Raw genomic sequence first — 20714 nt, forward strand, 5'->3', positions numbered from 1 at the left:
ACTCAGACTTATGGAGTTGACTATTCTGAAACATTCTCTCCAGTAGCAAAAATTGATACAATACGGGTCCTATTCTCTCTAGCTGCAAACCTAGACTGGCCACTTCACCAATTTGATGTGAAAAATGCTTTCTTACATGGTGATCTGGAGGAGGAAGTATACATGGATGCTCCACCAGGGTTCATGAGTGGATATAGAAGGGGAGAAGTGTGTCGATTGAGGCGAGCCTTGTATGGGTTGAAACAGTCACCCAGAGCATGGTTTGGGAGATTTACTCAAGCAATGAAGAAAAATGGATATCGACAGAGTAACTCCGATCACACTCTATTCTTGAAGAGGCAAGGAAGGAAGATCACGTGTTTGATTATATACGTGGATGACATGATTATAACTGGAGATGATGTGGACGAAATCAAACAACTGAGGGACAACTTATTCCAAGAATTTGAGATGAAAGACCTGGGGATGCTAAAATATTTTCTTGGAATCGAAGTTCTCAGATCAAACCAGGGAATTCTAATATCACAGAGAAAGTACATTCTTGATCTGTTAACTGAAACAGGAATGATAGATTGCAAACCAGTCGATACCCCGGTAATGGTCAATCACGAGTTGAGCAAGGACTCAAAAGAAGGACCCACAGACAGGGGGAGGTACCAGAGACTGGTAGGAAAACTGATTTATTTATCACACACCAGACCAGACGTGGCATATGCTGTGAGTTTGGTAAGTCAGTTCATGCATGATCCAAAACAAGACCATATGGAGGCAGCATTAAGAATCGTTCGATATTTGAAAGGAACAGCTGGGATGGGCATGTTGTTCAAAAAGAATGGTCATTTCAGTATCAGTGGATATACGGCGCAAGTTGGGCAGGAGATCTCTCTGACAGACGATCTACTTCAGGATACTTTACCTTTGTCGGAGGAAATTTGGTAACGTGGAAAAGTAAGAAACAAAAGGTGGTGGCACTGTCAAGTGCTGAAGCAGAATTCAGGGGAATAGCAAAAGGACTGGCAGAACTCCTATGGATCAGAAAGTTGATGTTTGAGCTTGGATTCCCATCAAAGGATGCAGCTGAACTCCGTTGTGACAACAAGGCGGCAATAAGCATTTCTGAAAATCCAGTTCAACATGATCGAACAAAACATGTTGAAATAGACCGACATTTCATCAAAGAAAAGTTGGACAGTGGTCTGATATCTTTACCATTTGTTCGATCAGAGGATCAATGGGCGGACATCCTAACCAAAGCAGTAGCTGGACGAATATTCCATGAGGTTTTGGGCAAGTTGGGTATGCTAGATCCACATGAACCAACTTGAGGGGGAGTGTTGGAAAGAATCCTCTGCCATGATTGTAAATCAATCAGTTGTTGGAAAGAATCCTCTGCCATGATTGTAAATCAGTCAGTGATCAAATCTTACCATATTTAGCATAGCACGATTCTAGGACATAATTGAGGGTTCAATCAAAGGTCTAATTGTTCATATCATGTACTATATAAACTCTGTAACTTACTACACAAGAGGTAAGAAAATAAAAACAGTTTTCTTCCTATAATCTCAAGAAGATTTAACTTTCGTAATCATGACAATACAAATACTTTGATATAAAGAAGCAACTTGACAACTTAGTTAAATCATGCATATCACTTTTCTCCCATGATTGGTTGACCGTCCTTGTGTTGCACTCCTTTTCACATCAACAGCTTCTTCTATCAGGCTTTCACTGTGTGGTTTATAGATTTAGTCGGTGGTTCTCTAGTTATTCCACTATTTTTCTTCCTTCCGATCCCTCATGTTGCTGTTTTTAGCTTTTCTTGATTCACCATGTATCTCAATGGGTTTAGTTTGAAAACTTTGGTAATAGAATAATTTTTGTCGTTCCCACAGACGGTGCCAACTAATGAAGTTAAGATCTAGGGAGTCACAAGATGTAAACACCTGGACAATAGTTTAATTCAGTGGAGAAATCAATGAACTGGAATTGTTTTAATGAGAAGTAAAATGCTAGAAATAAAATGAGGGTTAATGAATCGGGTGTTGAGCTTGGAGAGATTGAGATTTCTTGAGGGAGTCAAGATGGTGATTTGCCTGAGATCAGGAATACCCCCAGTTCGGACTATACCAGAGGTATATATACCCCTAGTCGCACTGACGTTCACTATGACACGTTCCGTCGAATATGACTAGAGCGCCTTTCAGCAGGTTTGTCAAGCGGCTCATTTAATGGGAGCAATTGACTAATAAATACGGAGTCAGCTTGCCCATGCTTGGACTGTCAAGCACGTTACATTGTCACTGTTCATTGCACGCGCATTTAATTCCCCATGTCATACCGAGGAGATGACCAATGTGTAAGAAGTCGACATCCTACCCTAGTTTCATTAGGTTGTGCCCAGCTCACCCGATCTGCATCGAGGTGGGTTCCCTCAATTACTAAATTCAGTCGTTTCCTTAATTGATACCTCATTGTGGTACGAACTTTGAAGTGGTTCGGCATCCGTTCCGAGTTTTGGTAGGGTTGGGGTGTTGGTGGCCTGATCCTCGTCTCTCATAGGTCGAGCTTTCTATTACCTGGTCAGACCAAATGGAAAAATTCAAGGAATCCTTCTGAATCCCATGAACACATGTCGCGATCTTAGCGATCTCTTGTATTTATATCTTATCATACACTTATTAAAAAAATAATTTTTTTTATTAACTTTTCAATTATAATCATATTAATAATATTAAATTTTATTCAATATTAAATAAATGTTTGAGAGATTTTTTTTAGAAATAAAATAAAATGAAACAAGATTATAATAGTAAATTTACATAGGATGGAGCTGGCCAAAGGGGTTATGGCCCCCTGAAATTTTTGAAAATTTTTAAGGGTATATAGATAAATTTTCTTAAAATATGAAAAATTATTATTAGATCCCTATATGTTTAAAAAATTTACCAACTCATCCTTATTTCAAAATTATTTAATTAAATCATCATTATATTTTATAATTTCAAATTTTTTAATTCATTTATCAAAAAAAATTTACTATTTAGTCCCTCATCTTCTATATTATTTTTTAATCCAAAAACTTTGCTTCTCATTTTTAAGATTTCAAGTTCAAATCTTAAGTTATTCATTCATTATTTAATTTATTTTTATATACTATTTTATTATTAAGTGATATTTTTTTATTTATCTCACTTAGTTACTAATTTATTTATATAATTGAAATTATACAAAAATAATTTTTAATTCATTAAAATATTTTTAAAAAAAAATTAAATTTCAATAGTAAATCATATATTAAAATATTATATTATTATAATAATTTTTTTTATAAATTTGTATATTACAACCATAACGAAAGTAAATATCATTGAAAATTGATTCTAAAACGATAAATTATAAATAATTTATCGATAACTTATATTAAAAAATATATTTTCAAACGTTGATAATGATATTATTAACAATATATTTTAATGAATAAAAAATAAATGAGAATATCATAATTTAATTATAATAATTTATTATTTTTATAAAAAATTATTTTCTGAATATATATTTATTTCATACTCTCTTTATTTTATTTTTTTGTTTATTTTAATTTTTCATACATTAAAAAAATAATTTATTTTATTAACTTTTCAATTATATTATTTTAAAAATATTAAATTTTATTAAATATTAAAAAATATTTTGAATACTTATTTAAAAAATTAATAATTAACAATTGGTTGATTTGAAAATAATATAAAATTAAATAGAATTATAATAATCAATCATATATTATTATAATAAAAGAAAGTAAACAATAATTATAAAATAATAATAAAAAAATCGATAAATTTATGAACTGAATTTTTGTATCCATCACTGCACCAAATTCAATCAACAGAATAAAAGAAATTAATAAAAAACAATGCATAATCTGCTCCAAATAAAAAAAAAAAATAAACTAGCCAAGAGTTCAAAAGAAAAAAAGCGCCCGTTTCAAACTCTTTCATTTTCCTATGGCATTCGCTATCCTGGTTTGCCTTAGGGTTACTTGCCAGCCCCATCCTCCAACTTCTCTCATCCCTCATCTATGGAGCATCGGAGCTCGCCCACCGAAACAACTGAAAAAAAAAATTGCAAGAAAAAATATGGGAAAATGATGTGTGGAGAAAGAAACAAAGTGATGGGAGATAAGGGATTTTCTTATAAGCCAAAAATGGAGGGTGATTTAGGATTCAAATTTTTTTTTTTCTCTCCACTTACCAAAAATTTAATGAAAAAAGTACAAAAATAGATGGAAAAAAATATTTTAATAAATTTTTAAAATTACAGTAACTGATTTATAAATAATATTAATATTCAAAAATTAAATTAAAATATATTTTAATTAATTAAAAAATAATAAATAAATTTATTATTATTTAAAATTTTTAATTTAAAACTAATTGTAAAAAATAATAAAATTTATCAATTATAATCTTCATCAATTTTATTTTAAAATTAATTATCTCTATTATTATTCTACCGATCTTTATTTTATACGACTCTTATACATAAATATCACTAAAAAATAAATTCTTTACAATGAACAGATTATAATACTTTAAAAAAAATAAATTTAATAAATTAGTCATCACATGGTTATTGTAGTATTACATTTTTATAGATTATTCTCATATATAATATTATAATTTTAATATTTTATTATAAAATTAAATTATAAATTATATATTAAAATTTTTATAATAAAAATATAAATATTTAAATATTTTTTATGGGAAAATTTAATTATTTAATCTCTGACAAAACTTATTAGTGAACTCTACTTTAAAAAATAATTTTTTTAAAAATATAAAACACTAATTGATAAATTTTTAAAATCAAAATAATAAAATATTCGATAATTAAAATTAATAAATTTTTTTAAAATATTAAAAATATTTTAATATATATTTTAAAATAAAAAATCAATCAATGAATTTTCTTTTTTAAAATGGACCAACCAATAAATTTTATCCCACAAATTTAATAATTTTCCCATTTAATAATATAATTTTATGTTTTATATAAAACTAGGTTTATAAAGTAGATGTTATTCTCCCTGTATATAACTTGAGTGGTCCGGTCGTCCCGTCGTAAAACAAATTCACTCCTTGTAAACATCTTCGTTTTCAGTCGTCCACCGTATCTAAACGCAAACATTACAACTTCGAAAATCACCTAACCGATTCATTACACCAATCAAATCTGAGTCTCGATCATGCCACCTCCTCTCTCGGTTATGGCAACCCAAATCTGCCGTTATTTGATGATGCATGGTTTGATCTAAATCCAATTATTAATGCTATTCGTCATTTGCTATATATAATTTATCTGATCCAAGCCTATCACATATGGTAAGAGCTCCTTATAACCGTAAGCAGTTTGCATAGCCTCTTCAAGAATCAGCAGTCTTGGACTAATAGGTATCAATTTCAGAGCAAAACCTTCCAAAATTTACAAGAAACCAAACGACGAGAACAAATAACGAGAAAGCATCTAAACAAATATATCAATCTATACAAATTATGCAACTCAGAAATCAGTGTATGTATTATAAAGGCTACCATGTCTAATAAGAGTTTTACACACAACTGTTCCAGCTTTTGTAAAGATTTTCCTTTGTCCAGATTTTCTGCAAGAAAATCTGCTCTTGATTTTTCCACATAACATCAGCTGCAAAGTTGACAAAACGTTAATGAAGATCAGAAATGCAAATGTCCAAACTAGTTCAGTCGAAACTAAGCATCATTGGTAAAGATATCAGATCTTTAAAATATGAGAAACATGCAAGTCAATGGCATATTAAATTTTTGGAAAATTTCTAGCATAGAATTTCAAAAGGAATGATAGGGAACAAGAGAAAGCAAAAGCACATAAAAGAAAACAAACCATGTATCACACCAACTATCCAAAATTCTCCTGTCCCAGTTTAACAAGCAAACCAAACAAATCATAGAATAAGGGGTAGAGATCTTCCAAGAAACAATAGTAATGCAGCTATCTCCTGCTGCAAGCCTCCAAATAAATTTGTAAGTGGAGTCACCAAGGAATGCCACACACATCTTATGACTGTGGCAAACAATTCCATCATTATCATCCCAAGCAAAAATCCTTACTAACACTAATTTTGGTTCTCAACTCGTGTATAAACACAGATTGGCTCCCAGCCATGTATCAAACCAATACATTAAAAGTTTCACAAATTAAATCACAGCATTCAATTACACTTATAAATAATTCCCAAGGCCTCAAATATGCCATGTGGTTGATGAGCTACTCAAAGCTTACTCGCAAAAGGCTCACTAGACCTCATTTGTAACATGCAAAGTTTATTAAAGCAGAAAGGCGCAAATAAATCTTTCAGCCTAAGCATGAGACTGAAAGAGGTGAGATACAAGAAGGCAAGAAGAACCTTTCAATATTTAAGATATAATAGTAATAATAAAATCAAGCAATTAGCAGTACATAATTGACAAAAGTCAGACAATTTTAAGAGTATGGATACAGAGCTAATCTAAACGAAACACGACAAAAATATCATTTGAATAAAGATTATAAAATGTTATTAAACACCTCATCTTGTAAAACTATGTGATATCATTTGTTGGACTGGATTAAGAAAACCTTGAACTCATGAGATATTCTTCAGGATGTCTCAACTTGAAAAAATTGTAACAATCTTTTTTATCTAATTTCAAAAGAAACAAATTAATTCATAAACAAAATCATATAAACTACAATTTTTAATCACCCTCGATGCGTTTGTCTTTAGCTAGAAATATCAATTTAAAAGTTAATGATATGAAATAAATAGGTTTCTTGAATGAAACCCAATCAAATATGGACAATACATTTGAAGGTACACAGAGTAATGAACCTTTCACATTCTTTGCCTGAAAAAAATGTCAAATTAGTTTCATTATTGAAGTTCAAAAGGAGGGAGGGAGAGAGAGAGAGAGAGAGAGAGAGAAAGAGATTAGTTTTATATTTGTTGCTAAAAACGTTTCTTTTTTTTAAAGAAAGAAAGAAATAAAGAAAAAGGAGACCCCAAACTCTAGCAGCTGGTAGCCATATTTCTAAAGGTCCCACCATGGCGACTTTTACAGCAACATATCAACAGCATGACTAGGCAGGAACATCTTTCTCTCTTTAAACCTCAGGAAATGAATGTGCCTCTATAATGTCATCACTTGCCTTGTCCCCATAATGTAATTGCCCAATCATCTGTATGCACTTCCTTATGCATGACATTAATAACTATAATAACCATGTCTTAATTTCAAAACTAGTCGGGATCAACTGTAACTATAAGAACAATTCCACATTGATTTCCAAATCTAAAATTGTATATTTTATAAAAAAAATGTATTTTTTTATACTAATTCCACATATTTTTAGATCTCAACTTTTCCTTTCTCATTCCTTGTCAAGACCAACCATCCTAATTGACCTCTTATTTTATCCCCAATATGTGCTACATACAAATGTGGTCATTTTAAATCTTATTTATTATCATGTTATCATACATCAATCTTAACAGCTGCATTTCTATCACTCATCTTGTGGATATATTATACCCTTTAAGTGCCAAGACATTCAATGCCATACTTCACAGCTAGCATGACCACACTTCCGTAGAACTTACCCCTTCACTATTAGAGATCCTAAGGTCAAATAGCAAACATGTTGCACTCCATTTCATCCATCTTATTCTGATTCTATGCATTACTTTCTCATCTATCACTTAATCCTTCTATATGAAAGAAATTAAGTATTTAAACTAATAGCATTTTAGTAATAAAACTCTCTCCAATTGAACCTCCCTTGCATACCTTCTATGAAAGTGAAACTCATGATGCCATCTTACATCTACTTAGTCAAGAATCCTTACTCTCCAAATTCTTCCCTCACTCCATCTGCTCATTAGTTCCCTCAGCAGTTTCATCCACTACCACACCATCAGCAGATAACACATATGGGACATGCATTTAAATATGACTAGCTTTAGCTCATAAATAACTAAAGGAAAACACTAACAGATTCAACCCTTATTCCTGATATAAACCTATAGTTATAAGGAAATCATTTATATCACTGCCCATCATTCTCACACTTGTCACTGCCCCATCACACATATGCTTAATGACATTTATATATTTGAGACAGTCTGCATGCTAGCACTTGCTTTTAATACTTGCGTATTAGATAAGCTAAACATAACTGCAAAAGGCCCAAAATGACAAATATTATATAGAACCATTGATTATTTGAGACATTTTAATTTTAATGGGAAGACGTTTTATCAATGTAATTTTGTAAATTATCTAAAATATGAGTGTTTTATCAAACAATACCATAAAAACAATATATATACTTAAAAATGAAGAAAAAAAAACTATTTAAATAAATATTTAAATTTTTGAACAGTTCTGTAAAATAATTTCTATTGCAACTTAAATGGATGCAATTCCAAAAAGCTCTCAACTCGGTTAACAAAAGCAATTACCATAAGCTTATGTCTGAAGATAGTGCTAAGTCTCACCAGTATGAAAATTCTACAGGATAGAAAATACCACCAAAAGCATATGATGAGAGCTAATCTCTTAAATACACCTTTTAAGAACAGAAGATGATGAGCTTAACAAACTCTACACATAATATTGTAATTGTTTAGAAAAAAAAAAGGTTAAGAAAGGGGATGGAGACTAGCAGATTTCAAACCTAACAACTCCTAACATCCTACCTTACATTAAACATTTTCTTTATAAATTGTCTTCATTTGGCAACTTTGCCACAAAGGATGAGTGCCAAATTATTTCTTTTTTTCTTTGGGACAAATTAAGAAGCCATATAAGGAGCCAAATATTCCCTATAAAGCTCAACAAGTGCTTTACAATTCTATAGCATTTTCTCCTTCAAGTCTTTCTTTCTGGGACAAGCAACCTTTTTTATCCCCTTTTATCCCCCTTTCCTTCAAGATGAGAGCTCCAAGATGGCAGAAATAATTCCTTTCTAAAGTTTACACCTTTTGCAAAGGGCTCACAGTGCCACGTACATAAGTACTACAATGTTAAAATGTCCTAAAGGGTTTACATCACACCAAGGATGCAAGAGAAGAAATGCCCATGCAACCCCTAATATGGCACCATCCTCCATCCAATGATTCAAAAATAAATCTTACCACATCAAACATAAAACATACTTCTCATCAAAAGATCAAGGTCTACATGATAATAAGAACCATTGCAATTTCTTAAGACTTTCTCAATCAATTGGCTTGACCTAATCCAAAGAGACTTCCCAAAATTTTCCCTTTTTAATTGTGTACACTTGTATCAATCACAAAATACATCAATTGAAAATTCAACAAAACATCTATGCCAATTTGTTAAGTTGGACAATCAATGAATTAGATTGTTATTCTTCTAGAGATAAAAAGAAGAATATAAAAAAAAGGCAGAAATAATACACTAGATCTGTCGGATAGAGTGCCAAAATTTTCTAACAACTCCCTTAAAATCTCTCCATTGATAGTTTAAAAAAAAGAAAGAAAGAAAGAAAAGAAGCAAGGGAGAAAAACAATCCCCCACATAAGCCATTCAGTACATCACATCAAAAATTTATCTATATTCGAAACACTTCTTGTATTTTCAATTTTCTATGTATGGGAACTAATGAAATAGTTTAGATATTTTTACACAAAAGAAAATATACAGAAACAGAATAGACCATACCCAGTGTATATCCTTGCAGCAGCATTAATCAAGGTATGTAAACCAATATTTCTTTCAGTTTCTTCGGAGCTCCATAAATATGAACAGCTCAATATATAGGAAGAATTACAGCACCTATTATGATATAAATGGCTCAATATAAAGAAAGTCACCCATTGTGGTTATTGGTAAAACTTCCAATAAAGGACTGCACACCATTTCACTTGGACTTAACATGCAATTATACATATCATTAATTTCTTTTCTTTTCAATTTTAAATTCAAAACTAGCTAGTTGCATGGACTTATTCACCGCTCAACACAGAAACAAGAGAAAAAATAATAATAAAAATAATTTTCATATTTGATATCTCTCATCTAGAGGGACTCATATGTACAAGGATGAAAAAATAAGACAAACCATCTGCAGTTTTAGAAAAAGTAGCTTCTCTTGAGCTTAAACTTGTACCTAATGATCACACACCACATACCATTGAATAAGACAATGCTATTAAGAATTAAAAGGATAAAATAAAATTTAAAAAAAAATTAAGACAACAGCCGTTGTTCATGTCAAGACAGTAATCTAGCACAAAAGCAAACTGATTATAAAAGTAAATAATTTCATATAAATTAGAAACAAAGAACTCTCCAACTAGTTACATGATATAATGACATGGAACACAATACCCATTTTTTTATCATAGAAGCAAAAGGCAGAAAATAATATGTAGCTAGATGACAATATAAAATATTTAAGCAGCAAGAAGAAAGTTACATGGTAAGCAAAAATTAATTTCTCATTAAAATTGCTTTCTTATTTGTTTAGAGTAACCTTTACAAATTTCTTACATAATACTTTCTTATTATTGCATTTGATCTTCGCATTTGATTTTCTAGTAAAATTAAAAAATGTATATATTACAAAAGCAAATTTTAAGAAGCAAAAAAGCAATCCATAAATAAACAAATTAAAATTATTTGGATAATGGAATACTCTTTTGGATTGCATATGCAACAAAAAATGTAGAAAGTATCATATATCAAAATGAAATAAAAACAACCACAAAGCTTTTCTAATATCCTATACAATTAAGAATGATATGTTAAAATTTTAAAGAAAATAAAAATCCAAATCCTGAAAGATGAAATTGAATTCATCTAATACATGAGCCTAAGATTGCATGATTTTCTACCATGGTTGTTTGAATCGAATTATACCAATACAAATATGTAATATCCCAAATGCAAATAAAAAATAATCTTTATCACCAGTAACTACTTTTACAGTGTTGTTGAGGTGATGCCTGAGGTGCACCAGCAGCAAGACTTAGCTCTTCTAGAGGCAAAAGGCTGGCAACATCACTGATTCACAACTAAGGCATGCTCAAACCAGGTGTAACTTGTAAGGCACACCAGGCGGCACCTCAATTACATACAAGGCATGCCCTTAATTTTTTTCCTTTATTTCAACATAATCTCATGCTATCACCGACACAAATCACACCCTAAGAAACAAAGAAGAAATAGTATTTCTTCCTCTCCATTACTGTCAACTATCTCCAAACAAGGAGAAAAGAAAAAGACTTAGAAGAGATCATCAACATCAACAATTGCTGCTTATGTTGAACCATGCACTCTTTATACTCTCCTTCTTTGCTCTACCTCCCCCACCCCAAAAAAAAAAACATGTGAATTTTTCTCAGTAGTCCCTCAGCTCTCCCTCTCCCCAAGCAGGCATTCAGTTTTTTCTTTTTAATTTATGCCTCAAGTGGACCTATGATTAAGTCATCTACACCTCCATTCTTTATATTGAAAAGTCCATCAGTTGGAGCCCAAAATATACATATCAATCACAGACAAAAGCGTACTAACCAAACCCAAAACCAAATCAAACAAAAGCATACTAACCAAAACCAAAACCAAATCAATCTCACTAGTGATGAATTAAGACTTAACAATCTAGGTTTTCTTAGTTTTTCCTTTTTTTTTTCAGCTTCAACAATCCAAGTAAATAAAGCTAAGCAAATCTTAACAAGTACCTAATTCCTCTTATGACTTATGAAATAATCTTATCTTTCAGCAATAGAATTGATAGCAGAAAAATTTTCTTGCATCCCCTTGTATTTTCAGCTGTAGAAGGAAAATACCTTGGTATACAACCTTGTATTTATAAATAAATTAATATCTATAAAAGTTTAGATTTATTTTATTTGGATTTCAAAAATATTTTTTACATTTTTCTAAGCTTAATAATGCTTTAATATGTGTGGTTAAATAATGATGTTTTCTTTATATTTTATTAAAATTTATTTAGTTTAGCCTCACCCTCATCCCATTCAGATGTAAGCCTGCACCTTGCACCTAGGTGCCAAGGTCATTTGGGCTTTAGTGTGCCTTGCACGTTTATATATATGGATGCATAATATCCTTAAAACAACTCGTCCAGCCATTTCAAACCAAAATCCCTCCCGTATTGTTAAAAGAAAAAAGTTACAACACATCCAATGCAAAAGCAATGCATGGTTATCAAACTGATTCATGCATTCTTAATTCACAGAAACATTATTCTAAGATCTGAAATCCAATAATCATTCAAGCACTGGATCACATAAAATACAATAAAAGCAATGAACCGAAAATAAAATATCTTGTCGTTGTAAACAAACACCTACACTCACAATCTCAATCCGAAGTCCTCAAGCGCTACTTTGCCCACCAGCTCCACCATCACTGCTAGACCCTTGCCTCCCAAAAGGCCAGGGGAGGGAAATACTGAACCGCCTCTCCAATGTCCGATTATCTCCGCCACTTCCTGCTCCATTGCTCCCTTGACTCCCTTGGGAGCCACGTGTCCGAATCTCATAATCAGCATCATCAGTGGGCAACTCATACCGACATACAGGACATGAATTATGCATTTCAAGCCATGGCACTATACAATCCTTGTGATACACATGCTTACAGGGCATTTGCTTGGCGTCAGCCCCCTTCTCAAACTCGTCTTTGCAAACGGCACATTGATTCATTTCCGAATTCAACAACTCCTCAGTGATTTTAACAGTAGGCAACCCGTCAATAGCTGATTTTGATGCGGGCGGCGTCCCATACCGGTTTGGATCATTTTCGGCCAGTTGTTGAATCAGTTGTTCTAGACCAGGCCCAATAAAGTAATCTCCAATATTCGTAGGCAGACGCGGATCTGACGGGTGGTTCTCGATAACAAACTGGATGCGAGCACCACCAGAATGGAGGTTCTGGAGATGGTTGCGCAGAAAGTCCATCGGATTGAATGCATCTGGATCAGAAGAAGCAGTTCGGGAGTTCCCAAAGAGATTAGGGTTTTGGAAGTCGATGGTGGTGGAGGATGAGAAAAGAAGAGGCAAGAGGGTAGAGATAGGATCCGGGAATGAGAAATTTGGGTCAGAGAAAGGATTGAGGTTCTGAATTGGGTTTGGGTTTTGAGAATTGAAGTTAGGGTTTTCATATTCTTCGAGGAAGCCCTCATGGCATAAAGGACAAAAAGGGTCAGCGGATGCAGAGACTGTTATAGTGACGGTGCGGTTGCATTGGTAGCAGAAGTAAGGTTTGGCTACGGCGGAGTCGGCGGTGGGATCTCCCGAGGAAGACATGATCGCTTGTCTAGGAAGACGTCAAGACGGCTTTGGTTTTGTCAGGTCAGGGAAGACTACAAGAACACAAAAATGGACGGCTTTTTTTAGTTCTCTTTTACTTTGTTCATTCATTATTTATGGCTAAACCGCCTCAATAAAGCTGAGAACTTGGGCTAATGGCTAACCGCTACGGGCTGGGCCTTCCTGTCACCATTTATTTATGTCCATTGATTTTTTCTATTATTTGTTCATGTTTTGTTATTCTGAGCTGGTTTTAGCGTCATGGAATTCATACAATTTCTTTTACTATTTAATAACTTTTATTTCCACGATTTTAATAAAATCATATGTTAATTATCACTATATTGAAATTATAATAGATTAAAAACTTCTTAATTATTTTTTCTTTATCAAATATACTTAAATATGGTTCGCTTATAATGATAACATTTCATCCAACAAAATATCTTTTCCCTCTCCTTTCTTCTTTGCTTATGTGATGTGGATCAGTTTTCCTCCGTTCTCCATTTCTCAGCCATGTTGTCTTTTGTGAATGGAAATGATCTGCTTTTAATTCTTCTGTTGGCTACGAGAATAGATATTTAAGAACTCTTAATTAGAAATGTGAGAGAAAACAACTGATATACAAATAACATAAATGACAAGATTCTTTGCACTCTTCATGAATTCAAGCCGAGAAGTTTCAATACATAAGAAATCAAGCTATTTTCAATCGGTCTAAGGGCTTTAAGATGAAAATTATACTTGGAGTTATGAAAGCATTCAAACAAGGAGGTCACAACACAACTCTAACGAAGCATGTGAGAACATAAGACATAGCAAGGATTACAAGTTATCTTACCTTCCACATGCCTATGCCATACTTTAGAGGAGGTGCACCTCGTTTCATTTTATACAAGGAAACATGGATATAAGCAATAAATAATATAGGACATGTCTACCCCATACTTTAAAGAAGGTGTGCCTCGTGTTTCATTTTGTACAAGAAAACATGGATATAAAGGACAATAAAAAATATGGCTTTAGGACTCTAAATACAGCCCAAGGTATATGACTCTTTTTTTCTATTTCGTCGATTTTGGACTTCAATATTATTTTGTAATTTTTCTATTATGTCAATTTTAGACTTTAATATTATTTTGTATTGTTAGACCTATGCACACCCTTGATTTTTGTATTTTTTGATGCGTGTACATCCGAAAACAATAAGGGTACGATAATGAAAATCACCAATTAAATGAGTGTTTTATACCATAAAAAAATAAAATAAAAATTGAAAAATGAAAAAATAAACTTCTGACGTAAAATGATTTTTTTTTTCCCTTCTTTCTCTAGACTTTTCCATTTGCCTAAGAACTAAATGAGCTTTAGAGAAATAGGCTTAGTCTTAAAGGAGCAAAGAGTGGTCAAATGGGCCATTGGAAGTGGTCCATTAGATCAAGGAAATAAAATGTGGCATTTTTATAATTTCTTGGACTTGTGTGAGACTCCATTTGGTCATAATTAAGAGCTAAATTGAACCAAAATCAACCCAACCAACCCATGGCTAGCCAAGAGGAAAAAAGAAGGAAGAGAGTTATTATTTTAACCAAACACCAACCTTACAACCACTCCTATATATTTATCTCATTCTAAACCTCATGGGCAATAAATCATCACTCAAATCTCTCAAAAGCAGTTGGCCACCTCTCCTCTTCAATTTTAAAATTTCTTCTCTTCTACTAAAGAAAGGAGAATCAAGAATCCCTTCTAACAATTACAACTACGGCTACTCTTTCCTTTTTAAAAGTGTGTTTTTCTTTTCTTTTCTTTATCATAAGGCAATTATTTTCCCGTAGAATACTTCATTCAAATGTTCTTGATTAGTTTTGATGCTCTAAATATCCCTTGAATTATTTTTTATTGCAATATTGTGATAGACCAATCAGGCGATCATCCAGAGTTATTATAAAAAATAAGAAGTATTTAGACTAAGTGCTTGCTGCTATTTTATTATTTATCATTTACTGCAATTGTTTTTATTTAAATTACTTAGTCAATTAGTATTCAGCAAATCTTGGCAATAAAATCTTTTTAGTGCCGATTGTGGCCAAGAGAATAGGATTAAGTTGTTTGCCCATTTCTTATTTAAATTACGTGTAGCAGCAGCATTTAGCATCAATGAAAAATATCAGAAACTTCTTATTCTCTTTTATTTACCTTGGCTTTGACTGGGATATATCATTGGTATCAGAGCCATCATTCTTTTCCTTTCACCTCTAAATGGCTACCAACAAGGAGCGAATTGAAAACGTGGAAGTTGGCCTCGGTCAGCTCCAAGATCGCATGACAAAAATGGAAATGGGAATTGGTGATGAGCTGCAGCAACTCAAGGCAGCCATTACTAAACTCACTGAACCCACCCTCTCCAACAACGAAGCTGCCAGCAGCGCTAAAGATCAAGTTGGTCTGGCCCGCAAACACCAAGATGAAACCAGAGACGGGGCAAAACCACTTTATTCAGCTAAAATAGCAAAACTGGAATTCCCGAAATATTCAGGAGACGATCCGACGGAGTGGTTTACCAGAGTAGGCCAGTTCTTCGAGTATCAAGGAACCCCAGATTTAGAAAAGGTTTCCTTGGCCTCATACCACCTACGTGGAGAAGCTAATAAGTGGTGGCAGTGGCTTCGCAGAACGCATACTGAGGCAGGAAAAAGCGTTTCGTGGGAAGTATTTTCTGAAGAATTGTGGTCTCGCTTCGGGCCCACCGACTGTGAAGATTTTGATGAGGCACTCTCCAAAATACGACAAACTGGTGATTTGCGAGATTATCAAAGGGAGTTTGAAAAATTGGGGAATAGAGTTCAAGGGTGGACGCAGAAGGCGCTAGTCGGTACCTTTATGGGCGGTCTCAAATCCGAAATTGCCGACGAAATCAGAATGTTTAAGCCGAAGACATTAAAAGACGCCATAAGCTTAGCTCGAATGAAGGATGAGCAGTTGCTTCGTCAGAAAAAAGCAATTCGCCCATCTCTCCAGACGAGTTCTTACTCTCCAACAAAAAACAAGCCGACTAACCCAATAAAGCGATTAACCTGGGACGAGATGCGAAAACGACGATCGCAAGGTCTATGTTTCAACTGTGATGAAAAGTTCACCTCAGGGCACAGGTGTTCCAAATCACAACTCCTCCTACTGGATGGTGGCTGTAGCTTGGACGAGGATGATGACAATGACATCGAAGCGGAAATTTCCTTACATGCCTTGACTGGATGGTCTTCTACAGGTACCATGAGGGTTGCAATTCATATTTATTTTGTTGAACTGATTGTTCTCATTGATAGTGGCTCCACTCATAATTTTATCAATGAGAAAATCGCTGGGTTGCTCAAATTGCCAGTCAAACCAACAAAACTCTTCAATGTCAAGGTGGCTAATGGGACTCCCCTGCAGTGCACCGGCAAATTTACAAATATTCCCTTCTCTCTTCAAGGTATTCCATTTACAGCTACATTCTTTTCTCTTCCACTGATGGGTTTGGATGTTGTATTGGGAGTACAGTGGTTACAACAGCTGGGCACAGTTTCTTGTAATTGGAAACATTTAACGATGGATTTCAATTGGAAAGGACAGCAACGGCATCTGCAGGGAATTCTCAGTCGACCAATTGAATCTCTCTCTCCCAAAGCAATGACAAAAGAGTTGAAGCAGAGCAATGTCGTTTTTGCAATATGTGTGGAATCTTCTCCCACCTCTCTTCCTGAAGGCCTACATCTAGACATGTTACAATTATTAACTCAATTTTAAGACATATGCCAGAAACCAAATCAGCTACCACCACATCGAGAAATTGATCACCACATCAATCTCAAGGAGGGTGCTGATCCCGTGAATGTGCGCCCTTACAGATATGCTTATTTTCAGAAGGAAGAAATAGAGAAGCAAGTCCATGAAATGCTGAAATCAGGACTCATACGGCCTAGCACATGTCCTTTTTCCTCACCAGTCTTGCTAGTTAAGAAGAAAGATGGTTCCTGGCGATTCTGTACAGATTATCGAGCTCTGAATCAAGTCACCGTTCGAGATCGGTTTCTTATTCCTAAAGTGGAGGACATGTTGGATGAACTCTATGGTGCAGCTTATTTTACTAAGCTTGATTTTATTGCAGGCTTCCATCAAGTTCGTGTACATCATGCTGATATTCATAAAACGGCCTTCCGTACTCATAATGGCCATTATGAATATATGGTGATGCCCTTCGGCCTGTGTAATGCGCCATCCACCTTTCAGGCGCTCATGAACACTGTTTTTTGCCCTTACTTGCGAAAATTTGTGCTGGTGTTCTTCGACGATGTGCTCATATATAGTCCTACTTGGGCATCTCATCTGGAACATGTACAGCTGGCCTTTGAGTTGTTGCGGCAGCATCAGTTCTTTATTAAACTCAGCAAGTGTGCCTTCGGTCAAGAACAAATTGAGTATTTGGGGCATGTGGTGTCGAGAGCTGGTGTTCAAGTGGATAAATCCAAAATCAGCACAATACAAGATTGGCCTCCACCAACGTCAGTCACTGAATTGCGTGGGTTTTTGGGACTTACTAGCTACTACAGAAAATTTGTGCAAAATTATGGTGTAATTGCCCAGCCATTGACAAACTTGTTGAAAAAAGGTCCTTTCTTTTGGACAGCAGAAGCAGAGACCTCTTTTCTATCCTTGAAAAAAGCAATGATTTCCACTCCTACATTGGCAATACCCAATTTCAGTGAGCCATTTTTTGTTACTACTGATGCTTCTAATACAGGTATTGGAGCAGTATTATCTCAGAGGGATCAACCAATTGCTTTCATGAGTCGTGCTTTGGAGCCTTCGAAGCAATCATTGTCTACCTATGCTAAAGAGATGCTGGCCATCTTACAGGCTATACGCACATGGCGTCCTTATCTTCTTGGCCGTAAATTCTTTATTCAGACAGACCAGCGTAGCCTCAAATACATGGTTGAACAGCGGATTGTCACTCCTGAACAACAGAATTGGGTTTCGAAATTATTGGGCTATGATTACGAAATTATTTATAAACCGGGCAAGGAAAACAAAGTCGCAGATGCTTTATCTCGCGTCACTGGAAGTCCCAGCCTAAATTCTCTTTTTTTGCCGCAGTCTTCTCTCTAGAGCCGAATTAAAGCCACTCTTTCTACAGATCCTTATATGCTTCGGATAGGACGACTGGCAACTGAACAACCTGAAAATCCTTACTCTTGGAAGAATGGATTATTATTTTATAAAAATCGCGTGGTGGTTCCCCCTAAATCCGATTTGCCTATTCTGCTTCTTCAAGAGTTCCACGACTCTCCCTGCGGCAGCCATTCAGGTGTTTTGCGCACTTTTAAAAGAATTTCACAGCAGTTTTACTGGCCTTCTATGCGCACACAGATTCAGGCCTATGTCGCAGCTTGTTCTGTCTGCCAAAAGAATAAATCAGCAACCACTTCTCCAGCTGGTCTCCTTCAGCCATTGCCAATTCCACATCAGGTTTGGGATGACATAGCCATGGATTTCATTGATGGGCTTCCTATGTCCTATGGTAAGAATTCTATTCTAGTTGTCATCGACAGATTGAGTAAATATGCACATTTTCTGCTATTATCTCATCCATACTCTGCCAAAATCATTGTTGAAGTATTTGTGGCTGGGATTGTCAAATATCATGGCTTGCCAAGATCAATTATCAGTGACTGGGACCCCATTTTTATGAGTCACTTTTGGCGAGAATTCTTTAAGCTTTCTGGAACACAGCTGAATATGAGCTCCTCTTATCATCCTCAAACGGATAGTCAATCGGAGGTCACTAACAGATGTTTGGAGCAATATCTACGTTGCTTTGCCAGCCAACAACCACGCAAGTGGTGTTCTTTCTTACCATGGGCCGAATATTGGTATAATACAACTTATCACATCTCTATTGGAATGACCCCTTTCTTAGCTTTGTATGGCAGGAATCCTCCTATGGTTCCTCGATATGAATTGGGCTCTTTCCTTGGTACATGAAGTGGATAATGCTTTAGCCACTAGAGATGAAATCTTACGTGACTTAAAGATTCATCTCTCAAGGTCTGTTCATCAAATGAAACAACTTGCAGACAAAAAACGCAGAGATGTGGAATTCCATCCCGGAGATTTTGTTTATCTTAAATTGCAGCCTTATCGGCAATAATCTGTGTCCAAACGTGCTTTTCAGAAGTTAGCTAGCCGTTTTTATGGCCCATTCCTGGTGAAAGAAAAAATTGGGAACTTGGCTTACCGATTACAGCTGCCTTCGGGTTCCAAGATTCACCCAGTTTTTCATGTGTCACTTTTAAAAAAACATATCGGCGATGTTGTTCCTACTTCTTCTGATTTTCCTCAACTTACTGATGATGGTTACTTTGTTTTCGAGCCTGCTGAAGTTTTGGATACTAGGTGGGTTCGACTTGGCAACCGTCTCTCAGAAGAAAGTCTGGTTCGTTGGAAGCATTTGCCGCAGGAAGATGCGACTTGGGAATGTACTGCAGATTTGCAAGCCAGGTTTCCTACCTTGAACCTTGAAGACAAGGTTCCTGCCGATGGGGGAGGTACTGATAGACCAATCAGGCGATCATCCAGAGTTATTATAAAAAATAAGAAGTATTTAGACTAAGTGTTTCCTGCTATTTTATTATTTATCATTTACTGCAATTATTTTTATTTAAATTACTTAGTCAATTAGTATTCAGCAAATCTTGGCAATAAAATCTTTTTAGTGCCGATTGTGGCCAAGAGAATAGGATTAAGTTGTTTGCCCATTTCTTATTTAAATTACGTGTAGCAGCAGCATTTAGCATCAATGAAAAATATCAGAAACTTCTTATTCTCTTTTATTTACCTTGGCTTTGACGGGGACCTATCATATTGAATTTCAAACAAAAAATTTGTGCATGTCTAAGAGGCAAATCAATTTTGTTTAAAAGTCGATTTTGATAGGAGTCTATTATTAGTCTGGAATTTTTTTTTTTGAATTTCTTTTGAAAATTCCATATAATTTTCATATATTATTTGCCTAATTCAGATTTTTATTGAATTAGTTATGCTTTTTCAAATTTTAATTGAATAATAAGATATTTTTAGGAGTTCCAAACAATGATGCGACTTGTAAAGGCTATATCTTGAGTTTTCAATCACCCTTTTGGGTGATTCTTGAGTTTAAAATTAAGTTCAAGATGTTTATTATTAAATTTTCCATATTTTGAGTTTTTCACATTTGTGTCTCTAACGTAATGTCATATCGCATACAAAATTAGTGTGCAAAATCTGACAAGTTCAATGACAACCTTATTGA

General features: G+C 34.4%; 1 protein-coding gene across 2 annotated transcripts; it reads right to left on the reverse strand.

Moving 5' to 3' along the window:
- Positions 1 to 5427: 5427 nt before the first annotated feature.
- LOC110613526 (E3 ubiquitin-protein ligase RING1) lies at positions 5428 to 13483 on the reverse strand. 2 transcript variants are annotated; one of them, XM_021754700.2, is made up of 2 exons: positions 12422 to 13483; positions 5428 to 5706 (listed from the first exon to the last, which is right to left on the reverse strand). In XM_021754700.2, the coding sequence occupies exon 1, from the start codon at positions 13376 to 13378 to the stop codon at positions 12446 to 12448; it is 933 nt and encodes a 310-aa protein (XP_021610392.1). In that variant the 5' UTR covers positions 13379 to 13483; the 3' UTR covers positions 5428 to 5706; positions 12422 to 12445. The 2 variants fall into 2 exon arrangements, with proteins under 2 accessions (XP_021610392.1, XP_021610393.1); XM_021754701.2 differs by having other exon boundaries at positions 5508 to 5706; positions 12428 to 13482.
- Positions 13484 to 20714: the final 7231 nt, after the last annotated feature.

This window comes from Manihot esculenta, chromosome 4, assembly GCF_001659605.2.
Source record: "Manihot esculenta cultivar AM560-2 chromosome 4, M.esculenta_v8, whole genome shotgun sequence".
In the NCBI taxonomy this organism is placed as follows: Eukaryota; Viridiplantae; Streptophyta; class Magnoliopsida; order Malpighiales; family Euphorbiaceae; genus Manihot; species Manihot esculenta.

Coding starts and splice junctions, on each gene's coding strand:
- LOC110613526 (XM_021754700.2), bottom strand. CDS start 13,378: ATGTCTTCCTCGGGAGATCCCACCGCCGACTCCGCCGTAGCCAAACCT.